Source organism: Pongo abelii, chromosome 13 (assembly GCF_028885655.2).
Source record: "Pongo abelii isolate AG06213 chromosome 13, NHGRI_mPonAbe1-v2.0_pri, whole genome shotgun sequence".
Classification (NCBI taxonomy): Eukaryota; Metazoa; Chordata; class Mammalia; order Primates; family Hominidae; genus Pongo; species Pongo abelii.
In genome coordinates this window covers 128,714,340-128,729,017 of record NC_071998.2, presented here as the reverse complement: position 1 = coordinate 128,729,017, position 14,678 = coordinate 128,714,340, and the positions used below count along the sequence as shown (strand labels likewise).

General features: G+C 47.5%; 1 protein-coding gene across 9 annotated transcripts in view; it reads left to right on the top strand.

Moving 5' to 3' along the window:
- EXD3 (exonuclease 3'-5' domain containing 3) overlaps positions 1–14,678 on the top strand; it is a 125,115-nt gene that overhangs the window by 97,888 nt on the left and 12,549 nt on the right. For all 9 annotated transcript variants that reach the window (XM_054521277.2, XM_063714587.1, XM_063714588.1 and 6 more), the window contains 2 exons: positions 10,546–10,599; positions 10,833–10,964. In XM_054521277.2, the coding sequence (XP_054377252.2) occupies positions 10,546–10,599; positions 10,833–10,964 (186 nt within the window). The remainder of the gene's footprint in view (positions 1–10,545; positions 10,600–10,832; positions 10,965–14,678) is intronic.

Below are 14,678 nucleotides of genomic sequence, written 5' to 3'. Positions count from 1 at the left end.
GTTTGTTGCATGGCAGACCTTCCTCTGGGAAATGACAAACTCCTTCTTGTTAATGAATTTTCCTTGTTCTTTAATTGGGGCCATTTTTCCTTTCTAAAAAGCTCTGTTTCCTCTTTCTTGAAAGAGAGTGTGGCTGGGTTTATGCTTGTAGCTCCCCAGAACTTTGAAAACCCTCCGCTACCTTTTGGCTCCATTGTTGCCCTCGAGAAGTCTGCCATCAGTCCTGTGTAGCTCCTGTGTAGCCCTGTGTAGCCCCATGTAGCTCCTGTGTAGCCCCATGTAGCTCCTGTGTAGCCCTGTGTAGCCCTATGTAGCCCCATGTAGCTCCTGTGTAGCCCCGTGTAGCTGTGTGTAGCCCCGTGTAGCCCTGTGTAGCTCCTGTGTAGCCCTGTGTGGCCCCATGTAGTTCCTGTGTAGCCCTGTGTAACCCCGTGTAGCCTTGTGTAGTTCCTGTGTAGCTCCTGTGTAGCCCCATGTAGCTCCTGTGTAGCTCCTGTGTAGCCCCGTGTAGCTCCTGTGTAGCCCCGTGTAGCCCTGTGTAGCCCCATGTAGCTCCTGTGTAGCCCCATGTAGCTCCTGTGTAGCCCCGTGTAGCCCTATGTAGCCCCATGTAGCTCCTGTGTAGCTCCTGTGTAGCCCTGTGTAGCCCCATGTAGCTCCTGTGTAGCCCCGTGTAGCTCCTGTGTAGCCCCGTGTAGCTCCTCTGTAGCCCCACTGTAGTCCCTCTGTGGCCCCTCTGTAGTTCCCATGTAGCCCCCATGTAGTTCCTGTGTAGCCTCGTGTGGCCCTGTGTAGTTCCTGTATAACTAGTCTGTTTCTTCCCTTTGACCCCTGTTTCGTTTGTTTTTTTTCCCATATATTTACTTTATTTACCAGTTGTGTTTGTTTTTACTTTTGTTTTTATTCATCATATAGGTGTATATTAGTTTTTACTCATCATGTGGGTGTATATTAGTTGTTTTTACTCATCATATGGGTGTATATTAGTTGTTTTACTCATCATATGGGTGTATATTCGTTGTTTTTACCCATCATGTGGGTGTATATTGGTTGTTTTTACTCATCATGTGGGTGGATATTGGTTGTTTTTACTCATCATGTGGGTGGATATTGGTTGTTTTTACTCATCCTGTGGGTGGATATTCGTTGGTTTTACTCATCCTATGGGTGTATATTAGTTTTTTACTCATCGTATAGGTGTATATTCGTTGTTTTTACCCATCATGTGGGTGTATATTGGTTGTTTTTACTCATCATGTGGGTGGATATTGGTTGTTTTTACTCATCATGTGGGTGGATATTGGTTGTTTTTACTCATCCTGTGGGTGGATATTCGTTGGTTTTACTCATCCTATGGGTGTATATTAGTTTTTTACTCATCGTATAGGTGTATATTCGTTGTTTTTACCCATCATGTGGGTGTATATTGGTTGTTTTTACTCATCATGTGGGTGGATATTGGTTGTTTTTACTCATCATGTGGGTGGATATTGGTTGTTTTTACTCATCCTGTGGGTGGATATTCGTTGGTTTTACTCATCCTATGGGTGTATATTAGTTTTTTACTCATCGTATAGGTGTATATTAGTTGTTTTTACTCATCATGTGGGTGTATATTGGTTGTTTTTACTCATCATGTGGGTGGATATTAGTTGTTTTTACTCATCATGTGGGTGGATATTAGTTGTTTTTACTCATCATGTGGGTGTATATTCGTTGTTTTTACCCATCATGTGGGTGTATATTGGTTGTTTTTACCCATCATGTGGGTGTATATTGGTTGTTTTTACTCATCATGTGGGTGTATATTGGTTGTTTTTACTCGTCATGTGGGTGGATATTAGTTGTTTTTACTCATCATGTGGGTGGATATTAGTTGTTTTTACTCATCATATGGGTGTATATTAGTTTTTTACTCATCGTATGGGTGTATATTCGTTGTTTTTACTCATCGTATAGGTGTATATTAGTTGTTTTTACTCATCATATGGGTGTATATTAGTTGTTTTACTCATCATGTGGGTGTATATTGGTTGTTTTTACTCATCATGTGGGTGTATATTAGTTGTTTTTACTCATCATATGGATGTATATTAGTTGTTTTTACTCATCATGTGGGTGTATATTGGTTGTTTTTACTCATCATGTGGGTGTATATTGGTTGTTTTTACTCATCATGTGGGTGTATATTGGTTGTTTTTACTCATCATGTGGGTGTATATTGGTTGTTTTTACTCATCATGTGGGTGTATATTAGTTGTTTTTACTCATCATGTGGGTGTATATTAGTTGTTTTTACTCATCATGTGGGTGTATATTAGTTGTTTTTACTCATCATGTGGGTGTATATTAGTTGTTTTTACTCATCATATGGGTGTATATTAGTTTTTTACTCATCATGTGGGTGTATATTAGTTGTTTTTACTCATCATGTGGGTGTATATTAGTTGTTTTTACTCATCATGTGGGTGTATATTCGTTGTTTTTACCCATCATGTGGGTGTATATTGGTTGTTTTTACTCATCATGTGGGTGTATATTCGTTGTTTTTACCCATCATGTGGGTGTATATTGGTTGTTTTACTCATCATGTGGGTGTATATTGGTTGTTTTTACTCATCATGTGGGTGTATATTGGTTGTTTTTACTCGTCATGTGGGTGGATATTAGTTGTTTTTACTCATCATGTGGGTGGATATTAGTTTTTTACTCATCGTATGGGTGTATATTCGTTGTTTTTACTCATCGGATGGGTGTATATTAGTTGTTTTTACTCATCATATGGGTGTATATTAGTTGTTTTACTCATCATGTGGGTGTATATTGGTTGTTTTTACTCATCATGTGGGTGTATATTAGTTGTTTTTACTCATCATATGGGTGTATATTAGTTGTTTTTACTCATCATGTGGGTGTATATTAGTTGTTTTTACTCATCATGTGGGTGTATATTAGTTGTTTTTACTCATCATGTGGGTGTATATTAGTTGTTTTTACTCATCATGTGGGTGTATATTAGTTGTTTTTACTCATCATGTGGGTGTATATTAGTTGTTTTTACTCATCATGTGGGTGTATATTAGTTGTTTTTACTCATCATGTGGGTGTATATTCGTTGTTTTTACTCATCATGTGGGTGTATATTCGTTGTTTTTACTCATCATGTGGGTGGATATTAGTTGTTTTTCCTCATCATGTGGGTGTATATTAGTTGTTTTTACTCAGGATATGGGTGTATATTAGTTGTTTTTACTCATCATGTGGGTGTATATTCGTTGTTTTTACTCATCATGTGGGTGGATATTAGTTGTTTTTACTCATCATGTGGGTGTATATTAGTTGTTTTTCCTCATCATGTGGGTGTATATTAGTTGTTTTTCCTCATCATGTGGGTGTATATTCGTTGTTTTTCCTCATCATGTGGGTGTATATTCGTTGTTTTTACTCATCATGTGGGTAGATATTAGTTGTTTTTACTCATCATGTGGGTGTATATTAGTTGTTTTTACTCATCATGTGGGTGTATATTAGTTGTTTTTACTCATCATGTGGGTGTATATTCGTTGTTTTTACTCATCATGTGGGTGTATACTCGTTGTTTTTACTCATCATGTGGGTGGATATTAGTTGTTTTTACTCATCATGTGGGTGTATATTAGTTGTTTTTACTCATCATGTGGGTGTATATTGGTTGTTTTTACTCATCATGTGGGTGTATATTAGTTGTTTTTACTCGTCATGTGGGTGTATATTGGTTGTTTTTACTCGTCATGTGGGTGTATATTAGTTGTTTTTACTCATCATGTGGGTGTATATTAGTTGTTTTTACTCATCATGTGGGTGTATATTAGTTGTTTTTACTCATCATATGGGTGTATATTCGTTGTTTTTACTCATCATGTGGGTGTATATTAGTTGTTTTTACTCATCATGTGGGTGTATATTAGTTGTTTTTACTCATCATGTGGGTGTATATTAGTTGTTTTTACTCATCATGTGGGTGTATATTCGTTGTTTTTACTCATCATGTGGGTGTATATTAGTTGTTTTTACTCATCATGTGGGTGTATATTAGTTGTTTTTACTCATCATGTGGGTGGATATTAGTTGTTTTTCCTCATCATGTGGGTGTATATTGGTTGTTTTTCCTCATCATGTGGGTGTATATTCGTTGTTTTTACTCATCATATGGGTGTGTATTCGTTGTTTTTACTCATCATGTGGGTGTATATTAGTTGTTTTTACTCATCATGTGGGTGTATATTCGTTGTTTTTACTCATCATGTGGGTGGATATTCGTTGTTTTTACTCATCATGTGGGTGTATATTAGTTGTTTTTACTCATCATGTGGGTGTATATTAGTTGTTTTTACTCATCATATGGGTGTATATTAGTTTTTTACTCATCATGTGGGTGTATATTAGTTGTTTTTACTCATCATGTGGGTGTATATTTGTTGTTTTTCCTCATCATGTGGGTGGATATTAGTTGTTTTTCCTCATCATGTGGGTGTATATTGGTTGTTTTTCCTCATCATGTGGGTGTATATTCGTTGTTTTTCCTCATCATGTGGGTGGATATTAGTTGTTTTTCCTCATCATGTGGGTGTATATTGGTTGTTTTTCCTCATCATGTGGGTGTATATTAGTTGTTTTTACTCATCATGTGGGTGTATATTAGTTGTTTTTACTCATCATGTGGGTGTATATTAGTTGTTTTTACTCATCATGTGGGTGTATATTCGTTGTTTTTACTCATCATGTGGGTGGATATTAGTTGTTTTTCCTCATCATGTGGGTGTATATTGGTTGTTTTTCCTCATCATGTGGGTGTATATTCGTTGTTTTTACTCATCATGTGGGTGGATATTAGTTGTTTTACTCATCATGTGGGTGTATATTAGTTGTTTTTACTCATCATGTGGGTGTATATTGGTTGTTTTTACTCATCATGTGGGTGTATATTAGTTGTTTTTACTCATCATATGGGTGTATATTCGTTGTTTTTACTCATCATGTGGGTGTATATTAGTTGTTTTTACTCATCATGTGGGTGTATATTGGTTGTTTTTCCTCATCATGTGGGTGTATATTAGTTGTTTTTACTCATCATGTGGGTGGATATTCGTTGTTTTTACTCATCATGTGGGTGTATATTAGTTGTTTTTACTCATCATGTGGGTGTATATTAGTTGTTTTTACTCATCATATGGGTGTATATTAGTTTTTTACTCATCATGTGGGTGTATATTAGTTGTTTTTACTCATCATGTGGGTGTATATTAGTTGTTTTTACTCATCATGTGGGTGTATATTAGTTGTTTTTACTCATCATGTGGGTGTATATTGGTTGTTTTTCCTCATCATGTGGGTGTATATTAGTTGTTTTTACTCATCATGTGAGTGTATATTGGTTGTTTTTACTCATCATGTGGGTGTATATTAGTTGTTTTTACTCATCATGTGGGTGTATATTCGTTGTTTTTCCTCATCATGTGGGTGTATATTAGTTGTTTTTACTCATCATGTGGGTGTATATTCGTTGTTTTTACTCATCATGTGGGTGGATATTAGTTGTTTTTCCTCATCATGTGGGTGTATATTGGTTGTTTTTCCTCATCATGTGGGTGTATATTAGTTGTTTTTACTCATCATATGGGTGTATATTCGTTGTTTTTCCTCATCATGTGGGTGTATATTAGTTGTTTTTACTCATCATGTGGGTGTATATTAGTTGTTTTTACTCATCATATGGGTGTATATTAGTTTTTTACTCATCATGTGGGTGTATATTAGTTGTTTTTACTCATCATGTGGGTGTATATTAGTTGTTTTTACTCATCATGTGGGTGTATATTGGTTGTTTTTACTCATCATGTGGGTGTATATTAGTTGTTTTTACTCATCATGTGGGTGTATATTAGTTGTTTTTACTCATCATATGAGTGTATATTGGTTGTTTTTACTCATCATGTGGGTGTATATTAGTTGTTTTTACTCATCATGTGGGTGTATATTCGTTGTTTTTACTCATCATGTGGGTGGATATTAGTTGTTTTTCCTCATCATGTGGGTGTATATTGGTTGTTTTTCCTCATCATGTGGGTGTATATTAGTTGTTTTTACTCATCATATGGGTGTATATTCGTTGTTTTTCCTCATCATGTGGGTGTATATTAGTTGTTTTTACTCATCATGTGGGTGTATATTAGTTGTTTTTACTCATCATATGGGTGTATATTAGTTTTTTACTCATCATGTGGGTGTATATTAGTTGTTTTTACTCATCATATGGGTGTATATTAGTTTTTTACTCATCATGTGGGTGTATATTAGTTGTTTTTACTCATCATATGGGTGTATATTAGTTTTTTACTCATCATATGGGTGTATATTAGTTGTTTTTACTCATCATATGGATGTATATTAGTTGTTTTTACTCATCATATGGGTGTATATTAGTTGTTTTGCTCATCATATGGGTGTATATTAGTTGTTTTTACTCATCTTATGGGTGTATATTAGTTGTTTTACTCATCATATGAGTGTATATTAGTTTTTTACTCATCATATGGGTATATATTGGTTGTTTTTACTCATCATATGGGTGTATATTTGTTATCACCACGAAGTAACTACTTTCTGTGTTCCTTTTTTTCTTCCTTTTGGTGGTAAAACATACATAACACGAAATTGACCATTTTAACCTTTTGTAAGTGTACAATTCAGTGGCATTAGCACATTCACTATATCACATATCACCACCACCCCTTTCCAGAACTTGGTATCATCCCAAAGACTCCATACCAGCCGGGCGTGGTGGCTCACACCTGTAATCCCAGCACTTTGGGAGGTCGAGGCGGGCAGATCATGAGGTCAGGAGATCGAGACCATCCTGGCTAACATGGTGAAACCCTGTCTCTATTAAAAATACAAAATATCAGCAGGGTGTGGTGGTGCGCGCCTGTAGTCCCAGCTACTCAGGAGGCTGAGGCAGGAGAATGGCATGAACCCAGGAGGCGGAACTTGCAGTGAGCCAAGATCGTGCCACTGCACTCCAGCCTGGGCGACAGAGCAAGACTCCTGTCTCAAAAAAAAAAAAAAAAAAAAAGACTCCGTACCAATAGTTATCTCCCCTCCCCTCCTTCTAGCCCTGGTGGCCACTGTTCCACTTTCTGCCTCTATGAATTGACCTGTCCTAGGTACCTCGCAGACGTGGAATCATATAGTATCTGCCTATTTGTGTCTGGCATCTTCCACTCGGCGTGTCGTAAGGGTTTATCTACGACGTAGCCTGTGTCAGAACGTCCTTCCTTTTTTTTTTTTTTTTTGAGGCAGAGTCTCACTCTGTGGCCCAGGCTGGAGTGCAGTGGCACGATCTCGGCTCACCGCAAGCTCCGCCTCCCGGGTTCACGTCATTCTCCTGCCTCAGCCTCCCGAGTAGCTGGGACTATAGGCGCCCGCCACCACGCCCGGCTGATTTTTTAGTATTTTTAGTAGAGACGGGGTTTCACCATGTTAGCCAGGATGGTCTCGATCTCCTGACCTTGTGATCCACCTGCCTCAGCCCCCCAAAGTGCTGGGATTACAGGCGTGAGCCACCGCGCCCGACCTGAATGTCCTTCCTTTCTGAGGCTGGATGACGTTCCGTCATTCTGTTGCAGGACGGACCCCGTTGTGTTTCCATTTGTCTGGATGGGCCCCTGGGTTGCCTCTCTCTTGTGGTTATTCTGAATGTGGCTGCTACAAACACTGATGTATGAGGATGTGCTTGAGTTCCTGCTTTCAGTTCTTTTGCATATACAGCTAAAGGTGAAACTGCTGAATCCTCTACTGACTCTGTGTTTAACTTCTTGAGGAACCGTCACACTGTTTTCCACAGCAGCCACACCATTTACCTTCCCGCCAGTGACGCATGAGAGTTCAGTTTATCCACATCCCACCAACATTTATTTCCCTTTTTTTTTTTTTATAGAAGCCACCCTAATGGATGTGATGTCTCACTGTGGTTTTTATTCACATTTCGCTAATGACGAATGATGTTGAGCATCTTTCATGTGCTTAATGGCCACGCGTATATCTTTGAAAAAGTGTCTATTTCAGTTCTTTGCCAACTTTTTTTTTCTTTTTGAGATAAGGTCTCACTTTGTTACCCAGGCTGGAGTGCAGTGGCACGATCACAGCTCACGGCAGCCTCAGCCTCCCGGGCTCAGGTCATCCTCCCGCCTCAGCCTCCCAAAGTATTGGGATTGCAGGCGTGAGCCGCTGCGCTCTGCCCTTCAATTTTTAAACTGGATTATTTGTTTTTCTGTTGTTGAATTATAGGGTTCCTCCTATACTCTGGATATCAACCCCTCGTCAGATACGTGATTTGCAAATACCAACGTCTCCACCCTGAGGTGTTTTATTCCTCCAGAATGTCCTACGTGTACATTTCACTGTAATGAGGGTCCAGTCACTCCAGTGTTTCTTTTGCTGCCTTTGCTGCGGTGTCATATCGAAGAAATCCTGGCCAAATACAGCGCCAGGAAGTGTTCCCCTGTGTCTTCTTCTAAGAGTCTTTTTTTTTTTTTTTGGAGACGGGGTCTCACTTTGTAGCCCAGGCTGGAGTCTGGTGGTGCAAACACGGCCCACTGCAGCCTTGACCTCCCGGCTCAGGTGATCATCCCACGTCGACCTCCTAAGTAGCTGGGACTACAGACACGCCTGGCTAGGTTTTTTATTTTTTGCAGAGATGGGGTTTTGCTATGTTGCCCAGGCTGGTCTAGGACTCCTGGACTCAAGCTATCTACCCATCGCAGCCTCCCAAAGTGCTGGGATTACAGGCACGAGCCACCTTGCCCAGCCTCTTCTAAGAGTTTTATATTATTAGCTCTGATGTTTTTGAGTTGGTCTTGCACTCTTAAAGATAACTAATGATTTGGCCGGGTGTGGTGGTTCACACCTGTAATCCCAGCACTTTAGCAAGCCAAGGCAGACAGATCACCTGAGGTCAGGAGTTTGAGACCAGCCTGGCCACCATGGAGAAACCCTGTCTCTACTAAAAATACAAAAATTAGCTGGGTGTGCTGGTGCATGCCTGTAGTCCCAGCTACTTGGGAGGCTGAGGCACGAGAATTGCTTGAACCCGGGAGGCGGAGCTTGCAGTGAGCCGAGATTGTGCCACTGCACTCCAGCCTGGGCGACAGAGTGAGACTCCATCTCAAAAAAAAAAAAGTTAACTAATGATTTTAAGGAACCATTCTGAATGCATAGAAAGGTGTCCTGTGTCCTCCTCCGCACCTGTTCCCTGGCTGGCACGTTGCCTCCCTGTGATGTAGGAGCCCCGCTGGCTCCTGAGTCCTCGGATGTGACACTTGGCTCTTCACCGTTGCTTTCTGCAGGGTCTAGACGCTCCGGCCTCATTGTCTGCATTTCTACCTTAGATCTGGAATCAGTCATTTCTTCAAAAAGCTCGGGCTCCTTTTAGTGTAAAATGTATGTAGAAACCAGTTTTGGGTACAGGGCACTCCCAGCGATGGGATTGGGTCTTATCTCTAGGCCTTTGCAATGGACTGTGCAGAAATACACTTTTAAAAATATATATAACATACATCAGAAATTCATACTGAAGCTTTCTATTCAGATCTGGAGTTTTCTTGTAAGCTTAATATCCTTAATTTTGGCAGGGCACGGTGGCTCACGCCTGTAATCTCAGCACTTTGGGAGGCCGAGGCGGGCGGATCACGAGGTCAGGAGATCAAGACCATCCTGGCTAACACAGTGAAACCCCGTCTCTACTAAAAATAGAAAAAATTAGCCAGGCGCGGTGGCTGGCACCTGTAGTCCCAGCTACTCGGGAGGCTGAGGCAGGAGAATGGTGTGAACCCAGGAGGCAGAGCTTGCAGTGAGCCAAGACAGCGCCACTGCACTCCCGCCTGGGCAACAGAGCGAGACTCCATCTAAAACAAACAAAACAAAACAAAACAAAACAAACAAAATATATATATATATATCCTTAATTTTAATTTTGTATCTCCTTTGTCAGCTGAAAACTCTCATACTCACAAAATCAGCAAAATGATCCATCGGTTTTATGCCACAGTTCATACAAAGCTTTGGAAGAGCCACGTCGACACTGTCACCCAGAGCTTCGTCAGTGCAGGGTTTTCTTCATTTTTGATGTGTAGTTGGCTCCCTATGAGCTAGGGGCAAGTTACTGTGTTTTCAAATCTCTACAGAGTCTCTTGGAATACCTCTGTGTATGTTTTATGTATTTCATTTTCTTCTGCTTTTGAGGGATGGCTTTTTAAATTCAATTTTGTTTGTAATTATGAAAAAAAAAAGTTTGTGTGGTGCTAAGATTAAATCTATACAATGAGGCGACACCCAGGACCCGGCAGAGGGCTCCTCACCACCCAGACCCCAGGCAGAGGCCACCCTGGAGGACAAAAGGGGCCTGGGGCAGGGCCAGGATCCGGGGAGCTAGGGGGCGGTGAGCAGAGGCGACCCAGTCCAGGAGAACAGAGCTGCCCCCCTTACGTGCTGGTCGCCCCTCCCACACAGGTTGCCAGGCAGGAGGGGAGGATCATCCTGACGTCGGGGCAGCCATTCCACAAGGTGAGTGTCCCACAGATGAGCTCAGTGGGCCTGAGCCCCATCTTCCCAAGCCCCCAGCCCCTCGGCCACCCCCACCTCAGGGTCAGCTTGATGTGGGGCTGACCCCCAGTGCCTCTGCCGTACCCCTGGTGGGCCGAGAGAAGGCTCCTGCCCCATGCTGGCAGAGGCAGGCTGGGCCTGGGCAGGTGCTGGGCTCTGCACTGCCCCTCAGTAGCCGAGCCGTGTTTTTGCAGCTCCGGGCCCAGGTCGGGGCTGGGCGCTGCCTCTCGGTTGACTGCTCCCTGAAGGCCCAGCAGCAGGCCAAGGCTGTGCTCAAGCATTTCAACGTGCGCGTCACCCACGCAGACATCTTCAGCCGCTGCCAGGTGGGTCCTGCGCACCCCGTCCTACCTGGGGCTGGCACAAGATCTGGAGCTACGGGGGTGTCCAGGGAGGTGCGCCCCACCCTGGATAGTGGTGGACGGCAGAGGCACCTGCCACGCCCTCTGCTCTGCTCACGGGAGCCATGAAAAGGAGCAACCCTCTTGCTCCCACCCCCACCCAGACACCCACATGCCTTGGGGGGCTGCTGCGGTCCTGAGTGGAGTGTCAGCAGAGCATCCCTCCTGGGTCCGGGGTGAGGCGTCGGCAGAGCATCCCTCGTGGGTCCGGGGTGAGGTGTCGGCAGAGCATCCCTCGTGGGTCCGGGGTGGGGCGTCGGCAGAGCATCCCTCGTGGGTCCGAGGTGAGGCGTCGGCAGAGCATCCCTCGTGGGTCCGGGGTGGGGCGTCGGCAGAGCATCCCTCGTGGGTCCGGGGTGGGGCGTCGGCAGAGCATCCCTCGTGGGTCCGGGATGAGGCGTCGGCAGAGCATCCCTCGTGGGTCCGGGGTGGGGCGTCGGCAGAGCATCCCTCCTGGGTCCGGGGTGAGGCGTCGGCAGAGCATCCCTCGTGGGTCCGGGGTGGGGCGTCGGCAAGGCATCCCTCGTGGGTCCGGGGTGGGGCGTCGGCAGGGCATCCCTCGTGGGTCCGGGGTGAGGTGTCGGCAGAGCATCCCTCGTGGGTCCGGGGTGGGGCGTCGGCAGGGCATCCCTCGTGGGTCCGGGGTGAGGTGTCGGCAGAGCATCCCTGGTCCGGGGTGAGGCGTCGGCAGAGCATCCCTCGTGGGTCTGGGGTGAGGTGTCGGCAGAGCATCCCTGGTCCGGGGTGAGGTGTCGACAGAGCATCCCTCATGGGTCCGGGGTGGGGCGTCGGCAGAGCATCCCTCGTGGGTCTGGGTTGAGGCGTCAGCAGAGCATCCCTAGTGCAGGCCGGCATGGCCACGGGGACAGCTCCAATCAGGCATTGGTTCGGATTTGGGGAATTCTCTCTGGCTCCCATGGGGCTTCTGGAAGGAATCGAGGGAAATTGTGGAAGTCCCTTCAGACTGGGTGGGTCCCACTTTCCAAAGCAACACGCAGGACAGCCTGCGTCTGCTTGGTGACGTCTAGCAAGGTCTGGGCAACAGAACCCCTGAGTGGGAACTGCCGCACCCCGGTGGAGATCCATAGAGGAGGCTGGTGGGGGCACCAAAGCCCAACTCACCTCTCTCCCTCCTCTCCTGTCCCCAGTAGGGGACTGGGCTGAGCCACCTGCCCAGGGCTGCACTGTCCAAGCTTGCCATGCCCCACACCGACTGGCTTGAGCCCACTGGGCACCTGGACATGGCCAGGCTGGGGGGAGTTGGTGCTGCCTTTTGCCCCTCCACGCCAGGCGCCGGGGTCTCCGTGGGTGACACGGGAGCAAGGGGGACCGTGGGCTGTGCTGGCTCTCGGCAGCTCCTGGTGGAGGTACGGGCTGCTTCCAGAATGTTCCGGAGTTAGGGCTACGTCAATATTCCGCCTGGAGCAGCAGGTCGGGTCTGCTCCACCAAGCCCAGTTTTGTTTCCTAGGGTTTTTTAGGGGGGACGGAGTCTCACTCCATCGCCCAGGCTGGAGTGTAGTGATGTAATCTCAGCTCACTGCAGCCTCCACCTCCCAGGTTCAAGCGATTCTCCCACCTCAGTCTCCTGAGTAGCTGGGATTACAGGTGCCCACCACCACGGGCGGCTAATTTTTGTATTTTTAGTAGAGACAGGGTTTCACCATGTTGGTCAGGCTGGTCTTGAACTCCTGACCTCAGGTGATCCTCCTGCCTCGGCCTCCCAAAGTGCTGGGATGACAGGCGTGAGTAATCCCAGCCTCCCAACCCCAATTTTGGGGGAAGTTTTGGAACCCCTCATGGAGGGAGATCCCCTCATGGAGGCCACTGTCAGGGTCCCTGCTGGCGCCTGGGCTGGGCAGGGAGGGGCCCTGAGCTCAGCTCCACCCCATGGTCCTCAGGGGCACCCACCTGGCTGAGCAGAAACAGATGCGGGCCTAGGCCTTCTGCTACCGCCCTTCTGCCCCCACAGCCTCAGGCTGGGCCTGGCGGGGATTGAAGCAGGAAGGAAAGAGGGAAAGCTCCGGCTCGGATCCGCAGCCGGCCAGGCACCTGAACACACAGGCCCCTGGACCTCCCACTGCCCCTGGCCTGGGGGTGCAGTCTGACCCTCTGACCCCACTGCCCTGTGGGGACCGCAGTCTCTGCCTCAGGTGGCAAGGAAGTGTGCTCCAGGGGCCTCTCCTGCAGCCTTGGGCTCCAGGGGCGGCAGGAACCGCGTCCGCTGCCTCTCTTTGTCTGTGCTCAGGCCGGCAAGCGCTGTAAAGACCCCAGGATGTCCGGGACGCCTGGGGAGGCATGTTAATGAGCTGTTCAGAATCGGCTGCTGCATTTTCTTGAGAAAACAGGAAGTTGGGTAGCTGGGAGGAAACCCCTGCTGGAGCCCTGGGCAGCCGGGTGCTGGGGAGCGCCCCTGAGGACCCAGGCCAGGCACGGAGGGGCCGCCAAGCCCTGCATGGAGAAGGGTGTCCAGGGTGTGAGGCAGAAGGGCGGACTTTGGCCTGGCTAAGTGGATGGGATGGGGGTGGCGGGGGTTGAGCAGTGGGGGCCGCCCTGACCCATGTCCGCCCTGCCCCTTTGCTGGCTACTGGCAGCTCCAGGCTTCTGATGCCACTCTGCCACCCACACCCTGCAACCCCCAGGCTACCCCTGCTGTGGTAAGCAGGAGCGCCAGGCCCAGGGGGGCTGCAGGTAGAGCAGGCCTGGGAGGGGCTAAGGCCAGAGCTGCACCCCCATCGGGAGCCAGCAAGTGTCCAGGCTGGAGACGGCAGCGCCAGCCGTCCAGGACCAAGGCAGTGAGGGAAGGAGCATCTGCGTCTGACAGACTGCAAACAGCCGGTGGGGAATTTGGCCTGGAGGGTACCCTGAGCCCTGGCTGCAGCCCCAGGCAGCGACCTGCCACCTGTGCCAGCCCCTCCGTGTGGGGCCAGGACGTGGGGAAGGGGCAGGTGGGCTGCCTTGGCCCCACGGACTGCCCGGCCAGGGGCCTTGCGGACACATGCGTCTCTCTGTGTGCATATCCCACAGATGCTGGGTGGTGCGCGGTGAGGAGAGAACCATGCGTTCCCCCTGCCCGCCCCGGCCTGGGAGCAGAGCACATGCCGGCAGCCACACCAGAACCCGAACCCCTGGTGCAGCGCTGGCAGGAGCCGGTGCTGGTCCGTGCAGAGCCCCACGTGTATGGGCCACATGCGGCCTCAGGTGGGAGCCCAGGTGGGAAGGAGGCCCTTCTCGGGGCTGGGGACCCTGCTGGGCCCTAGCAGGATGCCCTTGGGCAGGTGACAGAGAGCTGTTGGGAGACGGCCCACCATGTGCACAAGGGTCCCTCAGGGCCAGCGCGATGGGGCCAGGAGGGCAAGAAAGGGGTCTCTGAGAAGCTGAAATGTCTACATTTGAAGCCGGCCTTCCAGGTCACCAGGTAGGGGAATGGAGCTTGCTTTGCACAAGTGCCTCAGCCGGCTGGTGGCCCAGTGCCCGCAGCCCAGGGTCCCATGTGCACACCTGCCTCCTTGGCTCTGGAGTCCCGAGAGGTGCTCAGGGCCTGGAGGGCCAGGGCCCCAAGCCACACGTCCGTGATGACCATGTGCTCTAGAAAGTTCTTCCTAGGGCTGGGCAGGCTCAGGCCACGTTCCCACCACCCG